The sequence below is a fragment of the Myotis brandtii genome, unplaced genomic scaffold (assembly GCF_000412655.1).
Source record: "Myotis brandtii unplaced genomic scaffold, ASM41265v1 scaffold182, whole genome shotgun sequence".
Lineage (NCBI taxonomy): Eukaryota > Metazoa > Chordata > Mammalia > Chiroptera > Vespertilionidae > Myotis > Myotis brandtii.
Window position 1 is genome coordinate 4,012,742 of NW_005356751.1, and position 15,570 is coordinate 4,028,311.

Genomic DNA, 15,570 nt, shown 5'->3' on the forward strand with positions numbered 1-15,570 from the left:
ATCAGTTCCTAACCAGAACTCCGACCAGAACTTTGGCTGGAGATCCTGGCTAGAGGTCCTGACTAGGCTGCTGATCAACTGAAGGCTGTCTCCGTGTCATTCCTTCTTCGCCGACTCCGTCCACACCTTTGGGGACCCCTGGACCTGCTGGGGTTGGACCCCAGCATGTCTGCAGTGGGAGAGCTTCTGTCCTGGATCTCAAGGGAGGTGCTAATCTAGCCTCTGCCTGAGGCCATCCAGCAAACACCTCCGTGCAAGGCTTGGGCGGGGCGGGTCCCAGGGGATCAACAGGGTGGGCGGAGTGAGCAATTATGGCTGCTCTCAGTCCTGTCTTCAGAGGCCCCACTTCTCAGTGTCCCAGCAATTGCTGCAAGTACCTCCGAGAGAAAGCTGCCCTCGAATTCCGACAATGCCAGACAGTCCTGCTTCTCCCGTATGATTCTGGGTCCCCAGAGACTCGTCCGGAACTGGAGCTCAGAGCCTGAGACTCCTTCCCGATTGAGAAAGACAACCTCGCCCTCAGCCGCCAGCCCGCTCCATGTGTGCCTCTGTACCTTAGTATTTTACTGCATGTCTGCAGTGGGAGAGCTTCTGTCCTGGATCTCAAGGGAGGTGCTAATCTAGCCTCTGCCTGAGGCCATCCAGCAAACACCTCCGTGCAAGGCTTGGGCGGGGCGGGTCCCAGGGGATCAACAGGGTGGGCGGAGTGAGCAATTATGGCTGCTCTCAGTCCTGTCTTCAGAGGCCCCACTTCTCAGTGTCCCAGCAATTGCTGCAAGTACCTCCGAGAGAAAGCTGCCCTCGAATTCCGACAATGCCAGACAGTCCTGCTTCTCCCGTATGATTCTGGGTCCCCAGAGACTCGTCCGGAACTGGAGCTCAGAGCCTGAGACTCCTTCCCGATTGAGAAAGACAACCTCGCCCTCAGCCGCCAGCCCGCTCCATGTGTGCCTCTGTACCTTAGTATTTTACTTCAGCACTGCGCCTCCTCTGAGTCTCGGTATGCTATTCTCTTTCCTTCTAGTTGTAGAACTTCCACTCAGCCAGCCTTCCTGTGGTTCTGGGTGATGTCCGTTCCGTCTTTTAGTTGTATTTTTGAAGTGGTTGTGCGAGGCAGCAAACTCCGGTGTTTACCTATGCCGTCATCTTGGTTTCTCTCATTTGTACTTTTTAAAAAAATATATTTTTATTGATTTCAGAGAGGAAGGGAGAGGAGGAGAGAGATAGAAACATCAATAATGAGAGAGAATCAATGATCGGCTGCCTCCTGCATGCCCCACACTGGGGATCAAGCCCGAAACCCAGGCATGTGCCCTGACCAGGAATGGAACCATGACCTCCTGGTTCATAGGTCAATGCTTAATCACTGAGCCAAGCTGACTGGGCCAATTTGTACTTCTTAATTCCTTTACCCTTTTCACCCAGTCCCCCAACCATTCTCCCCTCTGGCAACCATCAGCCTGTTCTCTGTATCTGTAAGTTTGTTTTTGTTTTGTTTTCTTATTTTGTTCTTTAGATTCCACATATAAGTGAAATCATATGGTATTTGTCTTTGTCTGACTTACTTCACGTAGCATAATACCCTCATGTTTTGGCAAATGGTAAGATTACATTATCTTTTATGGTTGAGTAATATTCCATTGTATATATGTACCATGTCTTTATCCATTCATCCTTTGATTGGAGTATTTAATCCATTTGCATTTAAAGTAATTATTGATAGATATATAGTTATTGCCATTTTATTAATTGTTTTTTGATTGGTTTTATAGCTCTTGGCTCATTTCTTAATCTCTTGTTCTTTTTTCTTATATGTTGATAACTTTCTCTAGTGTTGTTTTTGAATTCCTTTCTCTTTATTTCTTGTATATCTTTTGTAGATTTTTGGTTTGTGGTTACAATGTGCTGCATATATACCATGCTATATGTATATAGCAGTCTATTTTATGTTGATGTCTGCTCAAGTTCGAACACATTCTATAATGACTACCATTTTTTTTCACTCCCTCCATGTTTATGTTTTTGTCATTATTTTTTACTTCTTTTGTGTGGGTGTGTATATGTGTGTATATGTCCCTTGATTTACTGTTGTAATTATGCATGATCTTTCTACTTTTGCCTTTTAACCTTTGTACTAGCTTTAGTGTTGGTTGATCCACTGCTTTTATCTGCTGCTTTTATTAGGGTCAGTGAGAATTTTTTTCTGCATTATTTTCTTATTCATATTTTTTATTTTTTTCTTTCTCTTCTTCAAGAAGTCTCTTTAACAATTCTTGTAATACTGGTTTGGCAGTGATAAATTCCTTCAGGCTTTTCTTGTCTGGGAAGTTCTTTATCTCTAAATGATAACCTTGCTGGGTAGAGTAATCTTGGTGTAAGTCCTTGCTTTTCATCATGTTGAATATTTCATGCTAATCTCTTCTAGCCTGCAAAGTTTCTGTTGAGAAATCAGTTTTATGGGAGCTTCCTTGTAGGTAACAACTACTTTTCTCTTTTAAGATTCTCTCTTTGTTTTTAAACTTTGGGATTTAAATTATGCTGTGTCTGGGTATGGGCCTCTTTAGGTTCATCTTGTTTGTGACCCTCTCTACTTCCTGGACTTGTGTGTCAATTTCCTTTGCCAGGTTAGGGAAGTTTTCCATTGTTATTTCTTCAAATAGATTTTCAGTCCCCAGCTCTATATCTTCTCCTTTTGGTACCCCCATGATGTGATTGTTGTTATGCTTGATGTTGTCCAAGAGGTTCCTTAAACTATCCTCTTTTTTTTTAATCCTTTTTTTTGGTTTGTTTCGATGGAGTCTTTTCTTCTACCTAGTCTTCCAAATCACTGAATTGATCCTCTGCTTCATGTAATTTGATGTTGACTCCAAGTAATGTAGTCTTCATTTCAGTTATTTTATCCCTCATTTCTGACTGGTTATTTTTTATTCCCTATCTCTTTGTTAAAGTTTTCACTGAGATCATTTATTCTTCCCCTAAGCTCATTGAGCATCCTTATAACCAGTGTTTTAAACTCTGCATCTGGCAGATTGCTTGCCTCCATTTTTTTTTTTTTTTTAGTTTTGTCCTGTTCTTTTATTTGGTACATGCTTTTTGTCTCATTTTGGCTGTCTCTCTAGGTTTATGTTTATTAGGAAGAGCTACTACATCTCTCAGTCTTGGCAGAGTGGCCTTATGTAGCAGTGGTGCAATCTCCCTATTTACCTGAGCTTGGTGCTCCAGGATTTTCCCTGAGTCAGTTGTGTGTGCCCTCCTGTTGTAGTTGAGCCTTGATTGCTGTTGGCACATCAGTGAATAGGATTGATGCTTAGGCTGTCTGTCTGTGAGGACTGGCAGTGATTGTAGTGGACAAACTGTTGTGGATTTGCTTTAGTGGGGTTCTGGTGCCCAATGAGTCCACCCTTTGGGTATGTCATCTGTGGCACTAATTGGGTGGTGCTCTGGTGTGCTCTGAAGCTGGCCACCAGGTGTGTTGGTTCTGGGGTCTCTTAGGGTGGGGCTCTCATGCAAGCCAAGGTCAGGCACTGCCTGTATCTGGCCTGGGGCCAACCTGGTAAGAAGAAGGGTACACTTTGGAAGCCTTGGGGTGGGATTTTGTACCTGAATGAGGACTCACCTCATTTAGCTTCTCTCTGCCCTAAAAGTTGTGGAAGTCAAGGGAATATGCCCCAGCTATGCCAAAAAACTTTAATGGAGAACGTTTCTGAAGGTGAAGGAAATGATTTCAAATGTTAGCTTATATAAAAAAAATAGTTTATAAGGCATTAAATACTACAGGGATGATTTTGCTGATTGATAAGTTTACTTACTGATCCAGAAACATTCAGAACTTATTTTTTATACTCAATTAAATTTTCTTCATAGATACCAATTTTGTTAATGCTTTTTCAGTTACACCTGTGGTGTCACAAAGAAAGTTACAAGAGCTCCTTAATTATTGCATAGCTTTTTCTATCTTTGTGAGGGGAAAATGTACTGTTCAGATGTCTCTGTCAAACTTCCCCTGAATTATAAGGCTATGTACTTGAACCTCACTGAAGATTTAGAAGACAGTATTCTTTCTGTACAGGAGTCCTTACTTGATGTAAGTATAAAATATTTATTTGTTATTTTTCCCCTGTATAATGTGTGGGCATAGTCTTTTTCCTTAAAGCAGTGATACAAAATTATCGACATAACAGGTTAGACTATTTAAAAAGACTTCATAGATGTTTTTTTTCTTCTTAGTAAATTTTGTGTTTGTAAAATCACTTTATTTTTCACTTGAGGCTCACATGTAATATACTAACATTTTGATATATTCTGTTTGGTTTTTAGTATTGTCTCTTTTGTGTTTCTTATTATTTATATCTTTGGATCAGCTCTGAGATGGCTGACTCTCAAAATGATTTTTCAATAACCTTGCACGGGCAGGTGGCCAATCAGTCAAGGCCTGCCTTATTTATATTAGTGTCAAATAAATTTTCAAATGAAGATAACTTGTCATTGAATAGAATATTTTTCTCTAATGTAAGAATATTTGTAAAGAACCAAATGCATTGAGAAAATCTTTTTTTAAAAAAGTTATCCAGTGAATATTAGAAATATATAAGGGAGTGAGGAAGTATACCTCCCTTCCCACCGCACACACCTATTTTCCATTTCCAAGTTTGATTTCACCAAAACGAACTTAACAATTGGAGCATACCTTTCAGACCTTTCTTAAAATATTTTTATTTAACTTTTACCATATGTATTTAGTTTATGAAAGTTTTTTTTATTATAAATGTAATTCTCAGATATGTTTTATAACTACACTTTATTTTTTATTATAATGATAAAGTGGGGAAAATCTGTCATAGGCTAAGAAATGTTTCATTTTCTTCCTCCAGGGTTTTACACAGAGTATTTAATATCTTTAAATTTTACTCATTGCATAATTTTATGGGATTGATTTATGTACTGTGGAGGGCCTCAGTCAACTTATTTATTTAACTGGTGCTTAATTTGAAAGAGAAGGCATCATAAACAGTCTTTTAACTATTTAGTAATATAGTATTTGAATCTGTTACAGTTACTTTGGGATTTGATAATGTATTGGGATTTGAGGAAAAACATTTACTGATAGATATTAAAATTCAACAGATTAGACCATTCATCTCTTTATCACAGTTTATCTGGAAACTTAAATGAATTTATTCTATATCTAGTTTTTATAGTGAGAATGCTAAAGATAAGAGTTTTCTAGAAAAAAAAATTGGAGATCAAAGTCAGATGCTTTTATTGTTAGTTTTCGAGTTACGCTTTTGAGAGTGCAACCTGTAGAAACCTGAATCTTACATCTCTTTTTACTCAACTGTTTTACAACAGCTGAATATTGCATATCTTTTCATCATTGGGATTAGATGGCTGTCTACTAATTAATCACTCCCTAGGAGGTTTTTGCCACATTTTTAGAGCTTTTAATAAGGGCTTCTAGGCCACCTGCTTCTTTTTCTGCTGTTCTCACCACCTGGGCAAAGCCAGTCTGGCAGTTCAGATTTCCTGCAGGAAGTCTGGTAATCAAGTCCCCAAGGCCTGGTTTCTGGTAGAATAGGATTCTGAGACTCACATCTACCCTGCGATAACATAATAGTGGTTGTACCCTTATTACGACGTGCTGTGTTTCCAGAAAGAAGTTTTTAAGTTCTAATGCAATGTTATGTGTGTTTAAATCTAAAACCTTTGTAGAAAAAAATAAAGCCTTCTAATAGAAATCCTGAACTGATCTATTCCCTTTTCCCCAAGTGAAATGGTGAAAGTAATTGGTGAGGAATTGATGACATTATTAAATGTAGAAATTAGGAACTTCTTTGACTTCTGCAGTTGATCACTCGTTCCAGGGCAGCTTTGGTTTGGCATCTTGATCTAAGTCAGTGTGCTATTGACGCCGACTCTCCCGTCTCAGTTGCAGCAGTTACTCACAGACCTGCCCCATGATATGCTGGATGACGACCTGTCCTCCCCTGAGCTCCACTCCTCGGACTGCAGCGAGGACGACACAGAGGGACGGTAAGGGCGCGAAGCATCTTCATATGTGTATTGCATTCTGTAAGTGTCCGTCTTTTGATTCTCTGCAGGTTATAACAATGTATGTGATTATAAAATTGTGGACTAATTCTTAAGCTTGTAGGTAAAGGTTGGAGGGAAAACATGTTAAAATCTTGGGGTTCTTTGTGATAGCTGCGTCCAAATAAATGATAAGCTCTAAACCAAAATGTTGATTTTTCTCAAGACCTCATCCTTCTGAGCAATTGGAGATAAACTGGAATGACCATCAGGTGCTGCCTAAATCTAAAAGTGCAAACGTGAGTATCTGGTGTGATAATGATTTTGATGAGGGTGGGACTAGATCTTAGTGCTTTTGTCTTACTCATGTTATCTAATAGGACTATAATGAGATTCGGGATATATACATGGGAGAGAAAATCGGCAATGGCTGGGAAGAGAATCCAAGTAAGAGTGAAGAGCAGCATCCTGGGTACCATCCCGAAGAAGGTGGAGATGAAGGCGGAAGGGGTTACAGTCCTCCGAGTAAATATGAACAGACTGATTTATATCACCTTCCTGAAGACTTTAGGCCATTTACCAATGGTCAGAAGCAGGAATTTAATAATCAGCCAGCCAATGTAATTAAATTTTCAGATCCTCAAAGGAATCATTTTCAGGTATTATAAGAACTTGACTTTTAAGAATTTGCTTAAATGTGCCCACACACGTGTCTGTTTAAGGAATGTATATAAGTACAAGGATAAGATTTATAAGTATAAACAATTTTGAGAGTGCATTTATTCAGGCTCATGCTGAATTAGTCATGCTGGTTTCTGTTTACAATCTAACGAAATCATGATCTTAAGTCAGAATTTTGAAATATCATAGAGGCTTTATGGAGACAGTTAATTAAACATTAAGAATTAAGCTTGTCAAAGAATACTATTCCTCATTTACTGCTGTTTCAGGCTTCTACCACTTCACTATGCTTTAGTGAGAAGCTATGTTCAGATATCTTGATATAGCTTTTTATTTTTTTTAATATATTGATTTTAGAGAGAGGAACGGAGAGAGAAAGCAAGACATCAATTTGTTATTCAACTTATTTATGCATTTATTGGTTGATTCTTGTGTGTGCCCTGACCTGGGATTGAACCCACAACCTTGTCATATTGGGATGATGCGCTAACCAACTGAGCTACCTGGCCAAAGCTGATACAGTTTTAAAGCAGTAAATCTATTTATTTAATTATCGTGACCACCCTTATAACACATTTTAGGTCAAACACTTCAAAGCTGATACCTGTTTTGTGATAATAATGGCAGTAGATGGGATGAATGTTAAGGAAAATTATTTTTTTATTTTTTTTTACTTAACCCTGTCAAAGTTTAATGAAGTAAGACCTTAGGATATAGTTAGCTATTTCTTAGACTTTCTTAATGATAATGAATGCCTCATTTTGCCAGTATCTATTCTGTGTCCCCCAATGACAGGATGATTTTTTTTTCTTTTAAAGTGTCATTTTCTCTTCTGTCTCTGTAGAATAGTATTCATTCCACAAAAGTTATTGAATATTTATTACATATGAAGCATTGTATTACATGTTCTTGGATATGTGTATTTTTGTGTTCCCAGGATGTTGGCATCATCTAAATCATTCTTAAATATTTCTATGCAGTCTTGTTAGAATTCTCCTGTGTTATTTATGGGATTGGCCTGTTATAAGCTCAAAAGTCCAATTAAGACGTGAGAAATTATATTTCATAGACTTTCAGTGTTAAATAACAATAAGTTATTTTAAAGCAAAGATGTCTGTATAAAATTTTAATTGTACCACAATTAAGTTTTGTAACAAAATTAAGGTGATTCAGGTAATTTTTGAGGAAAAGGCCAAATCCTAATTGTCAATTTCATTTATCATCTTATAATAGCAATTCGGTGCATCACAAGCTCCCAGTTGTCAAGTGTTGGAACCGCCGTATACAGTGGTATATAAACCTTACCAGTCTCCTGCTCAGCACAGTGACTCACCAGCCCAGGAGATAGCAGGAGGTGACACATTTGAAGGCCTGCAACAACAATTCTTAGGAGCTAATGAAAGTATGTATCGGGTTTATATTTTTTAATGATTGGAGAATGTTAAACACGTTATGCATGTTCAAGAATTATTTCTTTTTTTAAATATGGTGATTGAATTGTGGTTGGTTTTTAAAAAGAACCCTTATTGTTGGTGATATAGCTGAAGTATTTATGAATAAACTGATATGAAGTCTAGGATTTACTTCAAATAATATGGTGATGGGATTCTTTGCGCTCTTTTTTCTACCTTCTTATATATTTGAAATTTTCCATAATAAAAACAAACATAAAATTTTCTCAATTTTACATTTGAGTCATTGTAATTGGTTCAGATTTTTCATTAGTTTTATGGATTTCTAACTGAAGTCTAATTTGGAAAAAGAAATATAGTTTTCCCTTTATTCTAGATTTTTTGTTATATAGAAATGTAATTTAGTAAATCAGCCATTATCATCTTAATTTTTCCTTTTGATTTTTAAAATTTTAATGTAATAATTAGACAACTCTGATATAAATTACTTTATGTTCAGAATTGAAACTGGACTCCTATCTCAGGTTTAGTCCTGTGGCACTTACCAACATTTTTTTTTTGGATTGTATATGTATAAATATGAAAATGAGAAAAGTAGCTATGAGAGCATTTTGAGGAGATAAAATACCCAAAACCAAAAATCAAAACGTTTACTTAGACTGACCTGAATTTGTGTTGTCATACATTCAACTTGCATTGTCTACCCTCGGGCATGTGAAAAAGCTAATTGTTGTGCACTTGAAGAACCATAGTGATTCTAGGGTGTGACAGCAAGTTTTTTGTTTGTTTGTCTTACATTTAAGAAATGGGCTGGTAGGGGAAGGGAGTCATATTGCATAGTGTAGGTTTCCTGGGCTACAGCCAAAGGGAAAGCTAGCCTTCAGGCTCTAACTCCATATAGGCTCAGGCTCCAGACTCACAGGCTCTCGAGGAGTCAAAGCAAACATGGGGTGCTGGGGTCCAACCCCAGCGGGTCCAGGGGTCCCCAAAGGTGTGGACGGAGTCGGCGAAGAAGGAATGACACGGAGACAGCCTTCAGTTGATCAGCAGCCTCGTCAGGACCTCTAGCCAGGATCTCCAGCCAAAGTTCTGGTCGGGATCTCCAGCGAAGTTCTGGTTAGGATCTGATCAGGATCTGATGTTTATTGTCTTGTTACATCTATATTTATACCAGCCGATTTTAATCCTGTCAATTTCTATTACAAAGGTTAGGGCGTTTCTTATCTCCATTCCAGGGAGTAAAGATTATGTAGCTTAACTACCCGCCTGGCACTTAGTTAAGGGGTTGTATCCCCTCCCCAACCCCGGGGAAAAAGCCCCACCTGGGGAAACAACCTTTCTCGGAGAGGTGACCCTGGTTAAAACACATGGCACTAAGGAGAGCAAACATATCAAGAACAATATGCTATATATGCCAGGTCCCTTGAAACATACGCTGTGCAGATGTTTCTTCCCTGCAGCGACTGTGTCAAGCAGCAAGGATGGACCGGCCCCCGGCAATGGGGGTGGCCCCTCTTTGTTTATGCCACTGTGGCGTGGCGTGAAGAGATGCGGAAGTGGACAGTGAGTGGCAGAACTGGTTTGGGGATGTGTCCATTAGCACCACCACAGGGGCCTGAGGTGTAGACGCCTTCAGTTCTGCATATATAACCTTTTATCATTTTCTTAATCTGCATTTTGTCAAGTTGATTTATTTTTTGTTTACATCAGTTACACATGTGCCTAAATTTGACGTTTGGAGGTTAACTGAGTAACTTAATGGCAGAGCCAGGTTTAGTGACTGCGGCTTCTTAGAAACAGTTGTTTAAAAAGATGACCTTGGAGAGAGGTGTGGCTTGTACACTGTGTTTACCCCTGGGCTAGCCCTCCTCTAAGGCTGGAGAGAAATTTAACTTCTAACAAAGTTTTCAGTCTTCAGTTTTTTGTTGTTTTTTTTTGGGGTCGGGGGGGGAGGTTTAACCATATCTCTTTTTAAAAAGAGGCCTGCTTTGTTTGCTAGCAAGTAGGAGCAGTGGTCTAGTAGAAAATGCATTTGTCATTATGTAGTTTAAGCATTATTTTCCTGTGAATCCCCCACACCCCCCAATCATTTTAAAGTGCTCCCTAATGTGACTTTAATTATTTGTGAAAGAAGTCCTCGAAATCCTTTATTAATCTATTCATTACTTTATTAATTCAGCAGTTATGTGCCAGCATAAACATGAATACTATGTAATCCCCACTCCTGCTTATAATAGACTAGAGGCCCGGTGCACAAAAATTTGTGCACTCGGGTGGGGGGGGGGCGATCCCCCAGCCCGGCCTGTGCCCTCTCGAAGTCTGGGACCCCTCGGGAGATAACCACCTGCTGGCTTAGGCCTGCTCTCAGGTGGCAGAGGGCAGGCCCAATCCCTAGGTGCAGCCCCTGGTCGGGCTCAGAGCAAGGCCGATTGGGGAGTTGGGGCGCTGCCCCCTGTCATGCACAGAGCAGGGCGGATCGGGAGGTTGCGATGCCACCCTCAGTCACGCTCAGGGTAGGGCCGATTGGGGGGTTGGGGCCCCGCCCCCTGTCACACTCAAGGCAGGGTCGATGGGGAGGTTGCGGCAGCACCCCCTGTCATGCACAGAGCAAGGCCGATCAGGGGGTTGGGGCGCTGCCCCCTGTCACTCACAGAGCAGGGCCCATCAGGGGGGGTTGGGGCTCTGTATCCTGTCACACACAGAGCAGGGTTGATCAGAGGGTTGGGGAGCTCCCCCCTGTCATGCACAGAGCAGGGCCGATCAGGGGGTTGGGGAGCGGTGGGGGTCCCCACTGGGGTGCCTGGCCAGCCTGGATGAGGGGATGATGGCTGTTTGCAGCTGGTCACACACCCTTCAGGGTGGGGGTCCCCACTGGGGTGCCTGGCCAGCCTGGATGAGGGGATGATGGCTGTTTGCAGCTGGTCACACCCCCTTCAGGGTGGGGGTCCCCACTGGGGTGCCTGGCCAGCCTGGATGAGGGGATGATGGCTGTTTGCAGCTGGTCACACCCCCTTCAGGGTGGGGGTCCCCACTGGGGTGCCTGGCCAGCCTGGATGAGGGGATGATTGCTGTTTGCCGCTGGTCACACCCCCTTCAGGGTGGGGGTCCCCACTGGGGTGCCTGGCCAGTCTGGGTGAGGGGCTGAGGGCTGCTTTCAGGCTGGCGGTTGTTGACTGAAGCTCCCAACCGCTCCTTTTTTTTCTCTTTTTTTATTTTATTCTGGGCCAGCTTTAGCTCTGGCTCTAGCTCTGAGGCTTCGTATCTGGTTTGTTTGCCATTCTATAATCGAAACAATGTATAACTTCAGCTCTGAGATCCCGGCAGGCTGAAAGCTGGTTTCTAGGGTTTTGTTTAGCTTCTTATTTGCAACATAGTACATAGTTGCTTAGAGTTGCAACTCAGAGGCTGGCAAGTGAGGCGGGGAACGTTGGAGTCTGCAGTCACTGAAGCAAGGAAGCCTCATGTTCGCTTCCAGCTGCCTGGCTGCCGGCCGCCATCTTGGCTGACAGTTAATTTGCATAAGGATATGCTGATTAGCCAATGGGAAGGGTAGCGGTCATACGCCAATTACCATGTTTCTCTTTTATTAGTGTAGATATTTTGAGGAGGATATCTAGAAATGTTTTTAAAAAGTGGTTTTATAGAAGCTGATGTACTTATTTTTCAATTTTATGAGGTCATAGAACTCTATTCCATTGTAATGGTGTCAATGTAAGAAATGTCCAAACCTGTAGAAAATTTTTATGAGTTTATTTGAGCCAACTGATGGCACTGCCGGGGAACATATGCTCCGAGAATGGCAGCTTTGCAGCTTATTTTATGCATTAGAATCAAAGAAGAAGACATAAGGAAGGAGGATGAAATCCAGTGCTGGTAGGTTAAGGGGCTGGGAGAAAGCATAGCAGGAAGAACTCTAGCATTGGATAAGAGGCAAAATGGAGAAACACATACTTTTACCTGGTGGGTACGGGGTAGTTAATTAAATTTGCAGCACATAGAGATGGCCTATGGAGGACAAGATAGCAATAGGGTTCTATGGTCTTGCGCTCTGGTGCCTGCAGTTATACTTCGAGGGGTAGGAAAAGAAAATTACTTTGTTATTTCAAAGCCTTGTTGTCCTGGATGTATCAGAACAATGGACAGGGTTTCCTTAAGGTAAAGATTGACCTCTACCAATGATGCCATAGACTGGGACGTGACTGCCCACCGTGACCTGCCCAGTTAGGATGTGACCAGATCATCTGTGTGGTTACTTTTGGTCACAGAGCTTGTCAGCCTGCCGTGTGTTCCCCTGAGCCTGTCAGGTTTATTGCATAGCCTGGCACATTTTCGTATATATTTATTTTTAATTAGCCAAAAGGGTAGTGATGAAGGGTTATACTCTATAAACTAGTGACATTTCAAACTTTTCTGGCAGTGAGCACAGTAAGAAGTACATTTTGTACAATGTGATGGGGTCTACAATACTTATCTAGGTAAATAAGTGTATGTAACTAAAACACACGTTCCACAAAATCACAAAATAGTACTCATTTGTACTACATGATGGACTCTGATATGTTCTATTATAGTCTATGTTTTTTGTTTCTTTAAGAAATGCTAGCCACAGTTCACTGAATTGTTTTCATGATACTCCGATGAGTAGTACCCACAGTTTGGGGAAACACTGCCCTAAATGACCACAGATTTATATTTTGGTATGCTTTTATCTAATAAATTGTCTTTCATTCCAAATCAGGTTCTTCAGAAAATATGCAGATCATTCAACTTCAGGTTCTTAACAAAGCAAAAGAGAGGCAACTGGACAATTTAGTTGAAAAGTTAAATGAAAGTGAGCGTCAGATCAGGTATCTGAATCACCAGCTTCTGATCATCACAGGTAAGATGACAGCTGTCACTTATGAGGTGTGCTGGAGCTTAGATGTCTTGTTTCCAAGATCCTCATTTTAAATATGAAGCTCAGCGAGCTGACGTATTTGGTCAGAGGGATCATAGTGAGTCAGTCCGAAGGAAACAAAACCCAGGCCTGTGACACCTTTCTTTGGATGACTTCTCTCCAGAGCAGACTGCTTTGAGGTCCTCATTTCCCCCCACTTCTTCCTCCTCTTCTTTCTGTTAGGCTGTTAGAATAAGTGAACATTATTTAACTATGCTGATGGCATCCTGTCCTGAAAATTGGTTGAGGAATTTATCTTGGATGAAGTGTTACAATACCCAGTGAGACTTGGGATTAGTTTGCAAGATATTTTCTGAGCCTACAAATTAGCATCATATTTTAATCCAGTGGTTCTCAACCTTGGCTGCACATTAGAATCACTTGGGAATCTTTTTAAAATCCTGATTTCTGGGCCCCATCCTCCGGAAATTCTGTTTCTTTGTTACTAATGTTGTGGCCTCACCTCATAACAAAGAAACAGAATTTCTGGAGGATGAGGCCCAGAAATCAGGATTTTAAAAAGATTCCCAAGTGATTCTAATGTGCAGCCAAGGTTGAGAACCACTGCTTTAATCCAAGGAAGAGACAGTGACCCTGAACTCCTGCAGGTGTGCCAAGGAGAACATGGAGCCACACCTGGGAAAAGCACACAAAGTAAATACAGATTCAAACTCTAATTGCTTACTCTTCGTGCTTTCTGTAGTTTCGGTCCATGTTGAACGTTTCATTTATAGAATAATTTTGTGACTGCACTCCAGCTCATTTCAAACTTAATTGATAGTGATAAAGGCATCTTTCTGTAGTGATCATACATTTTATTTTGAGAGAAGCATTTGTAGGCTATCATATAAAGTATGTGGGAAGAATTTAAGGTTAGGTGAATTTAAGAGTTCATTGCAAGTATGTATAGAACGTAATTAGTCTTCAGATTCCTTTTTAAAAAAAATACATTTTTATTAATTTCAGAGAGGAAGGGAGAGGGAGAGATAGAAATATCAGTGATGAGAGAGAATCATTGATAGGCTGCCTCGTGCATGCCCCACACTGGGGATCGAGCCCAAAACCTGACCGGGAATCGAACCATGACCTCCTTAGGCCCGCTCCCTCGAAGCTCAACCACTCAGCCATGCTGGCTGGGCCCTCAGATTTCTTTCCTGATTAACGGTTTTGTCATATCTGTGTAGCTTCTCAAATAAATAGATGCTGAAGTCATTGTTAGGAAATCTTTTAGTGCCCAAAGGGATACAATCAGATTTTTGAAGGAAGAGGTTCTGGTTGTCTAAATTTTTTTGGTGTCACTCAGGCATTCATTTTTGGAACTTTTCTGGTTTTCTCTAAATCAGCTAAAGTTCATTATCTGAATTAAATTGAATGCAACAACTTTTATATGTGATATAGATCTGATATTTGATAGAGATTGTGACAATTGGGGTCCCTTTACAGTAACATATTATTCCCATAAACATTTTTAATGTCCCAGATGAAAAGGATGGTTTGGCCCTTAGCCTTCGAGAATCACAGAAACTCTTTCAGAATGGAAAAGAAAGAGAGATACAGCTTGAAGCACAAATCAAAGCGCTGGAGACCCAAATACAAGCACTAAAAGTCAAGGAAGAACAGGTAAGTATTTGAACTATTTATGAAAAATTTAGTTACTTAACTTTTGGAATGGTAGGACTAAATTTAGAAGAACTTGGAAGTTCATACTTTCTTCCACCACAAGCCTGCTATTCTTTTCCTTACTTTGGAGGCATGGTGCTCCCATCTATCTACCCAGCCATCTGTACATCAGACATCAGGAAGAAACCCCAGCTTCTCTGTTCCCCTTCATCTGCTACATTCTGTTGAGTCTCCTCATTTCTGTTCACAAGTCCTGAATTTGGGATTTTATCTATTGCAAAAGTCTCTTACTAGTCTCTATTTTTTTTTATCCCTTCTCCGAATTCTCTCTTATGGCCATCTGGTTAGTCTTTCTAAAGTACAGTTCTGATTATGTCTATCCCTTGCCTGTCTCTTCTCTAACTCTCACACTCAAGTCTGTTTGTTGTTTTCGATACTTGTACATGGACAAAACTTTCCACGGCACGCTGCTATTTGATTACCAAGCCCCTGCTCACAGGTTTTCTTCTCCCAAGTCTCCCCTGCTTTCCTTCCCAAACCAACACCAGGCAATTCTCAGACACAAGCTGGGTGTCCAGGAATTCATCAATTCTGACACTGCCTGCACCAACTTTAGACACCAGTTGTAATCCGAGGTTGTTACCTGTACTTCTGATTGAATGGCTGTAAATCAGTGGTTCCCTCGACGCCCTCGTTGGGTCCCATTAATTTTCTAGAGAGGCTCACAGAACTCAGAGTTCTTACTAGATCATCCTATATAATAAAAGCCTAATATACAAATCGACTGAATTGCAGAACGACTGGTCGGCGGGGGGCAGGGCCAGCAAGGGGTGGCACCAGACCAGCCAAGGCAGGTGCCAGCGGACAGAGAGAGGGGACGGCGATTGGGGGGTA

At 41.0% G+C, this 15,570-nt stretch overlaps 1 protein-coding gene across 1 annotated transcript in view; it reads left to right on the top strand.

Moving 5' to 3' along the window:
• CEP152 (centrosomal protein 152kDa) overlaps positions 1 to 15,570 on the top strand; it is a 100,959-nt gene that overhangs the window by 14,013 nt on the left and 71,376 nt on the right. Inside the window, exons 3-8 of the mRNA XM_014537831.1 lie at positions 5,927 to 6,030; positions 6,254 to 6,326; positions 6,408 to 6,686; positions 7,942 to 8,110; positions 12,859 to 12,999; positions 14,537 to 14,676. Of these exons, the coding sequence (XP_014393317.1) occupies positions 5,927 to 6,030; positions 6,254 to 6,326; positions 6,408 to 6,686; positions 7,942 to 8,110; positions 12,859 to 12,999; positions 14,537 to 14,676 (906 nt within the window). The remainder of the gene's footprint in view (positions 1 to 5,926; positions 6,031 to 6,253; positions 6,327 to 6,407; positions 6,687 to 7,941; positions 8,111 to 12,858; positions 13,000 to 14,536; positions 14,677 to 15,570) is intronic.